The sequence below is a fragment of the Ranitomeya variabilis genome, chromosome 1 (assembly GCF_051348905.1).
Source record: "Ranitomeya variabilis isolate aRanVar5 chromosome 1, aRanVar5.hap1, whole genome shotgun sequence".
In the NCBI taxonomy this organism is placed as follows: domain Eukaryota; kingdom Metazoa; phylum Chordata; class Amphibia; order Anura; family Dendrobatidae; genus Ranitomeya; species Ranitomeya variabilis.
In genome coordinates this window covers 323,084,281-323,098,652 of record NC_135232.1, presented here as the reverse complement: position 1 = coordinate 323,098,652, position 14,372 = coordinate 323,084,281, and the positions used below count along the sequence as shown (strand labels likewise).

Here is a 14,372-nt window from a genome sequence, read left to right as displayed (position 1 = left end):
AATCCGTCTTATGGTTGTTCTTTAATCTTTATTTTCTGATTTGTGCTATTGATCTGTAAAATCTAGGGCTAAAACAATTATTTTGTGGTAAAAATGTAATTATTTTTTCTTAACTATCCAATGGTAGGAAATTAGGTGACACACCCATGATGTCAGCATGATCACTGCATCCCTAGATGAATTAATTGAGAACTGTGGTTTGCAAAATGAGTTCACTTTTGGGAGAATTCTGCTTTCCTGGCACCTCAGGGGCTCTCCCAGTGGGTCATGGCACCCGCAAACCATAACCGTTAAATCTGCACTACAATATGGCGCTCCTTCCCTTCTGAACTTCTCCTGTTCCTCAAATGTATTCCCTATTAAATGTAGGGTACTGGTGTACTCAGGAGAAATTGCGCAAACTGAGTTGTCTATTATTTCATATTAGCCCTTATAAAAATTAAAAATGCGGACCTAAAACAACCTTTTAGCAGTAAAAATGTAATTATTCTTTCTTCAGCGCCCAATGATATAAATTTCTGTGAGAGACATGTGGTGTCAACATGCTCACTGCACACCTAGAGGAATTCTTTGAGAGGTGTAGTTTGTAAAAATATGTCGTTTATAGGGGATTTCTGCTGTTCTGGCACCTCAGGGGCTGTGCCAAAGTGTCATGGCACCCTCAAACCATTCCAACAAAATCAAATTGAACTTCTTCCCTTTGCTTCTTCCCTTCTGAACTTTGCACTGTGCCTCAAGTAGTTTGGGCTATCTGCATACTCAGAAGAAATTGCACAACAAATCGTGTGGTGCATTTTCTCCTGTTACCCTTGTGAAAATTCAAAATGTGGGGCAAAAGGAACATTATTGTGGGAAATTTAGATTTTTTTATTTTCACGGTTTTATGTTATAAGCTTCTGTGAAGCACTCGGAGGCTCAACGCACTCCCCCACACATCTAGATACATTTGTTGAGGGGTCTAGTTTCCAAACTGGCATCACTTATGGAGGGTTTCCACTGTTTAGGCACATAAGTGGCTCTCCAAACACGACATGGCGTTTGCTAATGATTCCAGCCAACTTTACGTTCAAAAAGTCAAGCGGTGCTCCTTCCTTTCCAAGCCCTTCCATGCGCCCAAACAGTAGTTTTCCCCCACATACGGGGTATCGGAGTGCTCAGGAGAAATTGAACAATAAACCTTGGGGTCGATTTTCTACTGTTACCCTTGTGAAAATTAAAAAAAATTGGGCCTAAAGAAAAATTTTTGTGAAGAAAAGTTAAATGTTATTTTTTCTTTCCACATTCCTTTAGTTCCTTAGACGCACCTGAAGGGTTAATAAACTTCTTGAATGTGGTTTTCAGCATCTTTTTGGCATTTTCTGTCATATTTTCAAAGTCATTTCAAATGTAATGTCGTCCTTAAAAAAAACGGTTTCATCAATTTTGTTGGAAAAATGAGAAATCGCTGGTCAACTTTTAACCCTTCTGACTTCCTAACACAAAGAATTATGTTTAAAAAATTGTGCTGATATAAAGTAGACATGTGGGGAATGTTATTTATTAACTATTTTGTGTGACATAGCTCTCTGATTTAAGGGCATATAAATTAAAAGTTTGAAAATTGCTAAATTTTCCAATTTTTTCACCAAATTTCCTATTTTCTCCCAAATAAATGCAATTCATATTGAACAAATTTTACCACTCTCATGAAGTACAATATGTCACGAAAAACATTCTCAGAATAAGTGGGATCCGTTGAAGTGTTACCACATAAATTGACACTGGTCAGAATTGGAAAATTTGGCCTGGCTATGAAGGTATAAACAAGCTTGGTGGTTGGAGGGGTTAAGTAAGAAAAAAATAGTTGCACCACAGGTGAACAACACCTTTAAGAGAAACTTACAATTTCCTGCCTTTTTCTACCATTAACAGAATGTTGTAACATATGGGAGAAAATTTTCACTGCCTACAGCAAATGCGATATTAAACAAGCAGTAAGAAAAGTACAGGATGAGATTGTGAGTATACCTAACAGGATATTTGTGCATATATATGTATACTTTTAAATAAAATTTTCAGGCACCATTCCTTTTGAAGTGAGTTTGTGTGAAATGCTCATAAAGGCTTAAAGTGACCCTCTACCTCCATAATAAATTTAAAAATATTTTTGTAATGTATCCTTACCATACCTAGTTGCTACAAGTCTGCTGTTGTTCCTTCCATTTCTCAGATCTCTTCTCCATCCTTTTTATGTCCAAAATGGGTGCTGAAGAGACATAGGGACCGCTGCAAAATGGACACAGCACTGTCATCATATATAGTGGCCTATTCTACACTGATAAGAAGGTGTAGTTCAGACTTTCAATAGTGTTCCCCTTGCTTCTGCAGTGGCCATTTTAAGCATGTAGAAAACTTGACACTAATCTAAAGAATCAGAAGCAGGGCAGAGGCCATTAGGTATTGAGGCTATTTATTAGAAATGTGGTTCTATTTTATATGGGGAGTGGAAGGTCACTATAAATTAGTTTATGCAAAAAACTGTGATGCTAATCACTACACACAGACAAGCCACGAGGCTGGGCAGTCAAGAGGTCTAGGGTCAGATACCAAGAGGTGTCATCATAAACCAAGGGGTAAGGCAAAGGGGTAAGGCAAGGGGTAAAGCAAAGGTAGAGGATCAAGCCAAAGAGGTAAGGCAAATGGATGGTCAAAGGCCAGGTCGGGCAACAAGGATCAAATACAGTAACATAGAATACAGAGCAAGCACATACCACTTGAGCTAAGCTACAACTGGAACTAATTGGAGGCAGAGAGACAGCTAAATAGCCAGGCAATCACTCGAATAGCAGAGACATGGAGGCAGCTCCGACACACGCTCTTGCCCTGATTATGTGTCTGAACTGTCACTCAACACACTGACAGCTCTGTACACCCCAGCCTCCGATTGGATGGTTGAGGTGTCCATCATCATACTGACAGCTCAGTGCACCCCATCCTCGATTGGACGGCTGAACTGTCACTCACTGCTTCCAGACACACCGATAGGTGGAATCGTGACAGGGGAACCACCAGACTTCGAGGTTTCCAGGAAACCTATGATATAAGGCCCTGACTAGACTATTGGGCTATCAGCATTAACAGGAGTTGACATGAAACACTCTTTGAATTTATTAAAGTCCCCAATAGCATCCAGCAACCAGACTTAAAATCCACCCCCTTATGTGTAAGTTCAGTAAGAGGTTTAATGATCTGTAAAAAGAAAACCCTAATAAATTTTCTATAGTAATTGCAATGCTTTAAGATAATGAGGTTGAACCCAATCAATTATGACCTAACCGTTCCCATGATCCATCTTAAACCCTTCAGCAGATACAATGAACCCCAGGAACAATATTTATTGAACAGAAAAAGTACATTTCTCCAGTTCCTCCAATCTCCAAATAATTGTACCTAACTTTTTGTAAAACAAAATGGACATGTTCATAGTGTGAATCCAGATCAGGTGAAAAAATTTGAATATCAAGGTATACCACAATAAACAATAAACCTTCCAATACAATCAGAAAATATATCATTCATAAAGTTTTGAAAAACTACTGGCGCATTGGTTAATCCAAAAAGCATGACAAGATTTTCAAATAGACCCTCAGATGTTAAATGCTGTTTTCCATTCATCACCCTTCCGGATGCGTATCAAATTATAAGCCCCTCTAAGGTTCTAAGATCAAGTTTACAAAACCATTTGGCCCCCAGACGCTGATTATATAGGCCAGGGATGAGTGGAAGTGGGTAAGTGTTCTTAAATTTAATTCCTCATCTTTCTTTTTATGGGCTTGTGCACACGTTGCAGATTTGGTACGTTTTTGCCATGCAGATTTGCTAGCAAAACCTGAAGCCATCCTGATGCCATCAAAGAGTGACTTGTAGATTTGGTGCAGAAAATAATCTGCAGCATGTTGATTCTCTGTGCGTTTTTGCCCTGCATTTTTTTAAGAGCTGCAGAAATAATGCAGAAATTTCGGCATCCATTTACTCAACGTGTGCACATGGCCTAACAAACAAAAACCCAACAGCTACAGGTGAGTGGGACGGGTAGACATGACCCTTCCGTAATCTTACATTTACATATTCATTCATGGCAATACTTTCAGGACCCAATAAATTATGCCGGCAATCTTTAGGTAGTTTGGAATAAGGAATAAGTTTAATATAGCAGTCATAAGGACGATGTGGAGGTAGTATTTCTGTCTCTTTTTCCTAGAACACATCTCTAAGTTCTTTCGGGTACCCCAGTAGACCCTCCAGACTAGCATAGAAAATGTGTACATAACTAAAACATTTCTTATGACAGTTGGGGCTCCACTTAGCAATATCCTTCCGACACCAATTAATAACAGGATTGTGAATACACAGCCATGGCCCAATACTATCACAACAGGTAAATTGTCTAATAAATAGCAGAAGATGGACTCATAATGAAGTATTCCCACCTTAAAGGGAACCTGTCACCCCTTTTTTTCAAGATGAGATAAAAATAGCGTTAAATAGGGGCAGAGCTGTGCTTTACATTAGTGTATTTTTTGTGCCTTTATTCCCCACCTATGCTGCCGAAATACCTTTGTAAAGTCGCCGTTTTGGGCTGTCACTCACGCTTGTCTGGTCATATGGGCGTGGTGACAGCGCTGTTTCTCCCCCAGATCTTGCTCAGCTTTCCGTTGGTGGCGTAGTGGTGTGCGCATGCCCAACAGGCGAATCCACTTCGCAGCTGAAGGAAAAGAGCGCGATCTGCGCTATTCAGCGGTTTATCGGTGGGCGCGGCCATCTTCCTGAGGCCGCGCGTGCGCAGATGTTAGTGCTCGGCTTCCCGGGGCTTCAGGAATATGGCCGCGGGATGCCGCGCGTGCGCAGATGGAGATCTTTTCCTTCAGCAGCGCAGTGGATTCACCTGTTGGGCATGCGCACACCACTACGCCACCAACGGAAAGCTGAGCAAGATCTTGAAAAAACGGGGTGACAGGTTCCCTTTAATTGTGAATTCCACAGTTACCACATGGACAAGGTTCTGGAGTAATGGTGTCCTGTCAATTACAACAATTTGAATTGGTCCTTCCAACCTAGCTGTCCCTTATCTTAATCTCAGAACCAGTCCTGAATTGATGAAGTTGGCTGCAGACCCACAATCAATGAAAGCGTACTCTCATAATGACTGGTTTTGCAAAAGTCGTTTCCACATTCAGCAGTACTTAAAGGGAACCTGTCACCACGTTTTTGGAAGATGGGATAAAAATAGCGTTAAATAGGGGCAGAGGTGGGCGTTACATTAGTGTGTGTGTTATGCGTTTATTACCCACCTAAGTTGCCGAAATAACTTTGCAAAGTCTCCGTTTTCGCCTGTCAATCAGGCTGGTCAGGTCGCATGGGCGTTGTCTTCCCCCAGATTTGGCGTAGTTTTCCGTTGGTGGCGTAGTGGTGTGCGCATGCCCAAAGTCCGGAATCCTCTTCCAGGGGATTTAAAATAGCGCGGTGTTCGTTATTGCATTGGTGATCGGTGGGCGCGGCCATCTTCCTTTGGCCGCGCGTGCGCAGAAGCGGCGCTCTGCTGGCCGCGGCTTCAGGAAAATGGCCGCCGCGATATCCATCTGCGCACGCGCGGCATCCCGTGGCCATTTTCCTGAAGCCGCGGCCAGCAGAGCGCCGCTTCTGCGCACGCGCGGCCAAAGGAAGATGGCCGCGCCCACCGATCACCAATGCAATAACGAACACCGCGCTATTTTAAATCCCCTGGAAGAGGATTCCGGACTTTGGGCATGCGCACACCACTACGCCACCAACGGAAAACTACGCCAAATCTGGGTGAAGACACCACGCCCATGTGACCTGACCAGCCTGATTGACAGGCGAAAACGGAGACTTTGCAAAGTTATTTCGGCAACTTAGGTGGGTAATAAACGCATAACACACACACTAATGTAACGCCCACCTCTGCCCCTATTTAACGCTATTTTTATCCCATCTTCCAAAAACGTGGTGACAGGTTCCCTTTAATCTGAGGAGTAAAAAGGTACATGGAAGTCTGAAAGACCTCCTTAACAATCACCCAGATGTAAGCGTTTCCCCGACAGCTTGTTTGCTTGAGAACGCATCAAGCAGTCAGAATTTTTCTTTACATGTTTTAAAGATAAATACTGCTACATCTTTGTGCAGATTTTTTTTCAAACATATACTCTATTTTTCACTGTGCACAGGGGTTTAATAATTGCATTTTATTTTCTAAATCAATATACCGTATTCTTCTCTTTACCAAAGCCAATCACCAAAGCAACAGATGCACCAGAGAGACCAATTGGATAAATAATAGTCTTTTATTAATGTTTAGCAGTGATACAGTATATAGATATTAATAAAAATACAAAAAAATTCACAAAATATCATTAAAAAGAAGTGTATGACATGAACGGTATATATAAAAATAGATATACAGGCATCCACAAGCACAGTGCTAAAATTATCAAATATCTCTGTGCAAGGTATATGATTTCCCCTATTCCTGAGAATTTTGATAAACTCCAATAAAAATCCAGTGAAAAAAATTCAATAAAAATTCCAAATAATTGTGCAATATGTGCAAAATGTGCAAGGAATATATTAAAGTGCCAAATAAGAAAGGAATTAATATTTAAAAAGCAGGATTACTCCTGTCCTGCACAGTGTAACGTCCACAAAGTGCCAAGTGCTAAAGAGAATTCCCAGGAACTCAACCAATTATATGTATAATTACTATACCTTGGGGTGCCGTACCGTCCTGCCTACACACACGCCCGACGCGCGTTTCAGAACTATATTCCTTCATCAGGGAATGCAGCATTAGTGCTGCACAAGATGGCTCTTTTAGTTACAAATGCCTGGGGGGGGGGGTGACAGGTTCCCTTTAATAATGTGAGGTCATAGTCCCAATGAAGAAGAGAAGAATTAGCTGGGTAGAAAGGCAAAATGAGCAATTGTAAGTACACAGTGCTATATAAGATGGTGATTGCAATATATAAAGAGGTTACGATTTGTGATAGGAGTGCTTCTTTAATAATCTAATGACCTTTCTAAGGTACTTCAATTTAAAATTCCCTCTTCCCTCCCTATTCCAACTTCCTGTTTGTGTTTATTCTTTTTCTTCTTATGAAGTTTTGTTTAGGCAGCCCAGAATCCACTGGGGATGCTCAAACAAGACATCATCAGAGGGCTGGTGCTGCTGTCACTTCCCCAGGAGCTGTCACACACCCTGAAACAAAGCCTCAACAGTGATGTCCATTTTAGGGGCTAGGCTAGTCCCTGCTCTACTGAAGAATCACCTATTATCAATTCCAATGCCCAGTATCCGCTTCCTGATCACTGCACTATATTTTTTGAATCTGCACTGACATTGGTCTCCCTTTCGGGGTCTAAAGAGAAGTGACGAGTTGGCCATACAGCACACAGTGCACATAGAAAAGAAGAGAATGTGTCAAGCAGGGAGAACAGAGTGACCTTGATTTTATTTAGAAATGGTGCCCATAGTGCAGCCACTCACTAGTGGTGGTCTTTAGTGCACTCCCACCCCGAATTTGGCAGGCGATGTCCTTTTTTTCAGCAATCACCAATTATGTCATCATGAGCCAGTGGCCTTTCTCCAAATCACAGTACTAACTGTGTAGTACTCTTATTGACCAAACCAGATTAGCCAAAGCGGGACAAAGCAAATGTGGTGCATTCGAAATTTTCAACACAGCAGCTGACTAACAGACATCTTGTGTTGCAGGGTGGGCTGTGAGCCTATTAGTGGAGCATCAGCCCCTCTGACTGCCCACTTTGCATTGCAGAGTGAGGCAGGACCATTGCTTGTCATTGTTTTGGGGGTTTTGTTTTCATAGTGTTTACTGACCAGTATAAAGGACATGCTAGCTTGCTTGGCATAACCATCGTTATTATAAAAACACCAAATATTTTTTTTCATGTTTTACTATTATTTTTTCTTTTTAAAAACACATTCTGGGAACCATAACTTATGGAGTACTGTAACATATTGCACAATATGAGTAAAGCTGATAACATATGCACTTAGGCTGTGTGGCCAAAATGAGTTTTTTGTGCCTTTTCGACACTGCGTATTTTCACTGCACCAATAGACTCAGCGTCTTACATCGCCTCCCTTCTTAGGATCGCCGTCCTCCCGCTTGCTTCGTGTGGATGACGCATCCCTAAGTCATCAATCTCCCCGGTAGTGCGCTCCTGCGCAGGCGTGCTTCACTTCCCTGACTAGGGCAGAGTAACATACTGCAATACGCATGCTCCAGGGCTCTTCCATCTTTGTCGGCGCCTGCACATTGCAGTGCTTTACTTTTCCCTAGTCAGGGCAGAGAAGTATGCCTGCCCAGGAGCGTAATGCCGGGTAGACTGTGTGGATTACGCAGGGATGCGTCATCCACACAAAGCAAGAAGTAAGAAGACATTGCAAAAAGAAGGGCTGCGCTGGACCAAGAGCAGCGACACGCCTGGAACCGGACCGCCCCAGAGGTGAGTACAGTATAATAAAAGGTATATTTCTTATCTTGCAGGTTAGGTTGGGGGCTTATATACAGCATTATAGAATGATGTATATCAGCCCTGAAAGTTGGTGGCCGCATCTCATATCTGTCAAACCTAGTGACAGGTTTGCTTTAACCCTTTTACTTGGGTTTTTCTGTTTTTGAGCTTCCATTTTTTGCTCCCCTTTTTCCCATACCTATAACTTTTTTATTTTTCTGCCAATATGGCCATGTGAGGGCTTGTTTTTTGTGGAACAAGTTGTACTTTTGATCAATACCATTGGTTTTGCTATATAGTATACTGGAAAATAGGGGAAAAATTTCAGTGTGTCAAAAATGCAAAAAAGTGCAATTACACAATGGATTTATTTGGTTTTTTTTTGCCATGTTCAATAAATGCTAAAACTGACTTGCTATTATGATTCCCCAGGTCATTACGAGTTTGTAGAAACCAAACATGTCTAGTTTCTTTTTTATTTAAGTGGAGTAACAGGAGTAATTTGCTAAGACCCGTAGCGTCTCCATTTTTCATGATACAGTGAGTAAGGGCTTATTTTTTTGTGTGGCGAGCTGACGTTTTTATTGATATAATTTTGGTGTAGATATGATCTTTTAGTCTCCTGTTTAGTCTCCTCTCATTTTAATGCAATGTTGCGGTGACCAAAAAAACATAATTTTGATGTTTTGATTATTTTTCCTCGTTACGCCATTTACTGACTGGATTAATTATTTTTATATATTGATAGATCGGGCTATTCTGAAATGGCTATACCAAATGTATATATTTTTATTATTTTTTAATTGTTTTATTTTGAATGGGGGTGATTTAAACATTTATATTATATTTTTCTAATATTTTTAAAAACCTTTTTTTTACATTTCACTTCCTACAATAGTTTCTGAAATCTGCGGTCATCCGATCACCTGTGCTACACATAGAAAACAGCATACCTGCAAGAGAAATTGTCACGCTCTGGATTTGAAACACGCACCGCAGCTCAGTTTATGCTGCTTTAACCCCTTAGTGACAGAGCCAATTTGGTACTTAATGACCGAGCCAATTTTTACAATTCTGACCAGTGTCACTTTAAGAGGTTATAACTCTGGAACGCTTTATCGGATCCCACTGATTCTGAGATTGTTTTTTCGTGACATATTGTACTTCAAGTTAGTGGTAACATTTCTTCGATATTACTTGCGATTATTTATGAAAAAAATGGAAATATGGCGAAAATTTTTAAAATTTTGCAATTTTCAAACTTTGTATTTTTATGCCCTTAAATCCGAGAGATATGTCACAAAAAATAGTTAATAAATAACATTTCCCACATGTCTACTTTACATTAGCACAATTTTGGAAACAATTTTTTTTTTTGTTAGGGAGTTATAAGGGTTAAAAGTTGACCTGCAATTTCTCATTTTTACAAAACCATTTTTTTTTAGGGACCACATCTCATTTGAAGTCATTTTGAGGGGTCTATATGATAGAAAATAACCAAGTGTGACACCATTCTAAAAACTGCACCCCTCAAGCTGCTCAAAACCACATTCAAGAAGTTTATTAACCCTTTACGTACTTCACAGGAACTGAAACAATGTGGAAGAAAAAAATGAACATTTAACTTTTTTTTGCAAACATTTTACTTCAGAACCATTTTTTTTAATTTTCACAAGTATAAAAACAGAAATTTAACCACAAATTTTGTTGTGCAATTTTTCCTGAGTACGCCGATACCCCATATGTGGAGGTAAACCACTGTTTGGGCGCACCGCAGAGCTTGGAAGTGAAGGAGCACCGTTTGACTGTTTCAATGCAGAATTGGCTGGAATTGAGATCAGACGCCATGTCGCGTTTCGGGAGCCCCTAATGTGCCTAAACAGTGGAAACCCCCCACAAGTGATACCATTTTGGAAACTAGACCCCTTAAGGAACTTATCTAGATGTGTGGTGAGCACTTTGAACCCCCAAGTGCTTCACAGAAGTTTATAACGTAGAGCCGTGAAAATAAAAAATCGCATTTGTTTTCACAAAAATGATTTTTTCGCCCACAAAGTCTTATTTTCACAAGGGTAACAGGAGAAATTAGACCACAAAAGTTGTTGTGCAATTTCTCCTGAGTACGTCAGTACCCCATATGTGGGGGTAAACCACTGTTTGGGCGCACCGCAGAGCTTGGAAGTGAAGGAGCACCGTTTGACTTTTTCAATGCAGAATTGGCTGGAATTGAGATCGGATGCCATGTCGCGTTTGGAGAGCCCCTGATGTGCCTAAACAGTGGAAACCCCCCACAAGTGATACCATTTTGGAAACTAGACCCCTTAAGGAACTTATCTAGATATTCGGTGAGCACTTTGAACCCCCAAGTGCTTCACAGAAGTTTATAACGTAAAGCCGTGAAAATAAAAAATCGCATTTTTTCTACAAAAATGATCTTTTTGCCCCCAAATTTTTATTTTCACAAGGGTAACAGGAGAAATTAGACCACAAAAGTTGTTGTGCAATTTCTCCTGAGTACGCCAATACCCCATATGTGGGGGTAAACCACTGTTTGGGCGCACCGCAGAGCTTGGAAGAGAAGGAGTGTCGTTTTACTTTTTCAATGTAGAATTGGCTGGAATTGAGATCGGACGCCATGTCACGTTTGGAGAGCCGCTGATGTGCCTAAACAGTGGAGACCCCCCACAAATGACACCATTTTGGAAACTAGACCCCTTAAGGAACTTATCTAGATGTGTGGTGAGCACTTTAAACCCCCAGGTGCTTCACAGAAGTTTATAACGTAGAGCCGTGAAAATAAAAAAATCGCATTTTTTCTACAAAAATGATCTTTTTGCCTCCAAATTTTTATTTTACCAAGGGTAACAGGAGAAAATGGACACCAGAAGTTGTTGTACAATTTGTCTTGAGTACGCCGACACCCCGTATGTGGGGGTAAACCACTGTTTGGGTGCATGGCTGAGCTCGGAAGCAAAGGAGCGCCATTTGACTTTTCAATGCAAAATTGACTGGAATTGAGATCGGACGCCATGTCGTGTTTGGAGAGCCCCTGATGTGCCTAAACAGTAGAAACCCCCCAAAAGTGACCCCATTTTGGAAACTAGACCCCCCATGGAACTTATCTAGATGTGTAGTGAGAACTTTGAATGCCCAAGTGCATCACAGAAGTTGATAATGCAGAGTCGTGAAAATAAAAAATATATTTTTTTAACAATAAAGATTTTTTAGCCCCCAAGTTTTTATTTTCACAAGGGTAACAAGAGAAATTGGACCCCAAAACTTGTTGTCCAATTTGTCCTGAGTATGCTGGTACCCCATATGTGGGGGTAAACCACTGCTTGGGCGCACGGCAGAGCTCGGAAGGGAAGGAGCGCCATTTTGGAATGCAGACTTTGATAGAATTGTCTGCGGGCGTTATGTTGCGTTTGCAGACCCCTAATGTACCTAAACAATAGAAACTCCCAACAAGTGACCCCATTTTGGAAAATAGACCCCCCAAGGAACTTATCTAGATATGTGGTGAGAACTTTGAATGCCCAAGTGCTTCACAGAAGTTTATAATGCATAGTAGTGAAAATAAAAAATATTTTTTTTTCCCACAAAAAAGATTTTTTTAGCCCCCAAATTTTTATTTTCACAAGGGTAACAAGAGAAATTGGACCCCAAAAGTTGTTGTCCAATTTGTCCTGAGTATGCTGGTACCCAATATGTGGGGGTAAACCACTGTTTGGGTGCACGGCAGAGCTCGGAAGAGAAGGAGCGCCATTTTGGAATTCAGACTTTGATAGAATTGTTTGTGGGTGTTATGTTGCGTTTGCAGAGCCCCTGATGTACCTAAACAGTAGAAACCCCCCACAAGTGACCAAATTTTGGAAACTAGACCCCCTAAGGAACTTATCTAGATATGTGGTGAGAACTTTGAATGCCCAAGTGCTTCACAGAAGTTTATAATGCATAGTAGTGAAAATAAAAAATATTTTTTTTTCCCACAAAAAAGATTTTTTTAGCCCCCAAATTTTTATTTTCACAAGGGTAACAAGAGAAATTGGACCCCAAAAGTTGTTGTCCAATTTATCCCGAGTACGCTGATGCCCCATATGTGGGGGTAAACCACTGTTTGGGCGCACGGCAGAGCTCAGAAGGGAGGGAGCACCATTTGACTTTTTTAGCGCAAAATTGGCTGTCGTGTTTGGAGACCCCCCTGATGTACCTAAACAGTGGAAACCCCCAAATTATAACTCCAACCCTAACTCCAACACACCCCTAACCCTAATCTTAACCAGATCCATAATCCTAATCACAACCCTAACGATAATCACAACCCTAACCCCAAAACAGCCCTAATCTCAACCCTAACCATAACCCTAATCAAAACCCTAAATCCAACACACCCCTAACCCTAATCCCAAACGTAACCCTAATCCCAACCCTAATCCAAACCCTAATCCCAACTCTAACCCTAACTTTAGCCCCAACCCTAACCCTAACTTTAGCCCCAACCCTAACCATAACTTTAGCCCCGTCGTCACAAAAAAAGTTCAATGTAACCTTTTTTTTGTACGTCGCGTCCGCCATTTCCGCGCATGCGTGGCCGTAACTCTGCCCCCTCCTCCCCAGGACATAGACTGGGCAGCGGATGCGTTGAAAAACTGCATCCGCTGCCCACGTTGTGCACAATTTTCACAACGTGCGTCGGTACGTCGGGCCGACGCATTGCGACCGCCCCGTACCGACGCAAGTGTGATAGAAGCCTAAGGCTACTTTCACACTAGCGTCGTACTCGGCCCATCGCAGTGTGCCGGGCCGACGTACCGACGCTAGCGTTGTAAGCGCCGCACAACGGGTGCAGCGGATGCTGTTTTTTCAACGCATCCGCTGCCCCATTGTGAGGGGAGGCGGGGGCGGAGTTCCGGCCGCGCATGCGCGGTCGGAAATGGCGGACACGTCGCACAAAAAAGTTACATGTAGCTTTTTTTGTGCCGACGGTCCGCCAAAGCACGACGCATCCGTCGCACGACGGATGCGACATGTGGCAATCCGTCGCAATGCGTCGCTAATGCAAGCCAATGGAGAAAAAACGCATCCTGCAAGCACTTTTGCAGGATGCGTTTTTTCTCCGACGCATTGCGACGGAAGCCAAAAAACGCTAGTGTGAAAGTAGCCTAACCCTAACCCTAGCCCTAACCCTAACCCTAAATTTAGCCCCAACCCTAACCCTAGCCCTAACCCTAACCCTAACTCTAGCCCTAACCCTAGCCCTAACTCTAGCCCTAACCCTAACTCTAACCCTAACTCTAACCCTAATTCTAACCCTAACTCTAACCCTAACCCTAACTCTAACCCTAACCCTAACCCTAACTCTAACCCTAACCCTAACCCTAACTCTAACCCTAACCCTAACCCTAACTCTAACCCTAACCCTAACCCTAATTTTAGCCCCAACTCGTCTTCTCCTGCCGGCCGGCAGATGGCAGCAGATGGCGGGCGCACTGCGCATGCGCCCGCCATAAGGAAAAAGCCGGCTGGCAGGAGAGGACAGAAGAGGACCCAGGGACACCGGGTGAGTATGTTAGGGTCCCCGAATCCCCCTATTTCTCTGTCCTCTGATGTGTGATCACATCAGAGGACAGAGAAATACAGATCGCTTTTTTTTTTTTTTTTTTTTTTTGCGGTCGCCGGTAAACTGTTAATTACCGGCGATCGCAAAACAGAGGTCGGTGCAAACCGACACCGATCATGTTCTTTGGGGTCTCGGTTACCCCCGGCAGCCGAGACCCCAAAGATCTTCCGGGTGCCGGGCGGCGGGCGTACTGCGCGTGCGCCCGCCATTTTTTCCCAGA

The 14,372-nt window shown here is 42.3% G+C and overlaps 1 protein-coding gene across 3 annotated transcripts in view; it reads left to right on the top strand.

Moving 5' to 3' along the window:
- Positions 1-14,372, top strand: part of LOC143817098 (receptor-interacting serine/threonine-protein kinase 3-like) — a 121,656-nt gene that overhangs the window by 72,880 nt on the left and 34,404 nt on the right. For all 3 annotated transcript variants that reach the window (XM_077298218.1, XM_077298235.1, XM_077298225.1), the window contains one exon: positions 1,912-1,997. In XM_077298218.1, coding sequence (XP_077154333.1) covers positions 1,912-1,997 — 86 coding nt within the window. The remainder of the gene's footprint in view (positions 1-1,911; positions 1,998-14,372) is intronic.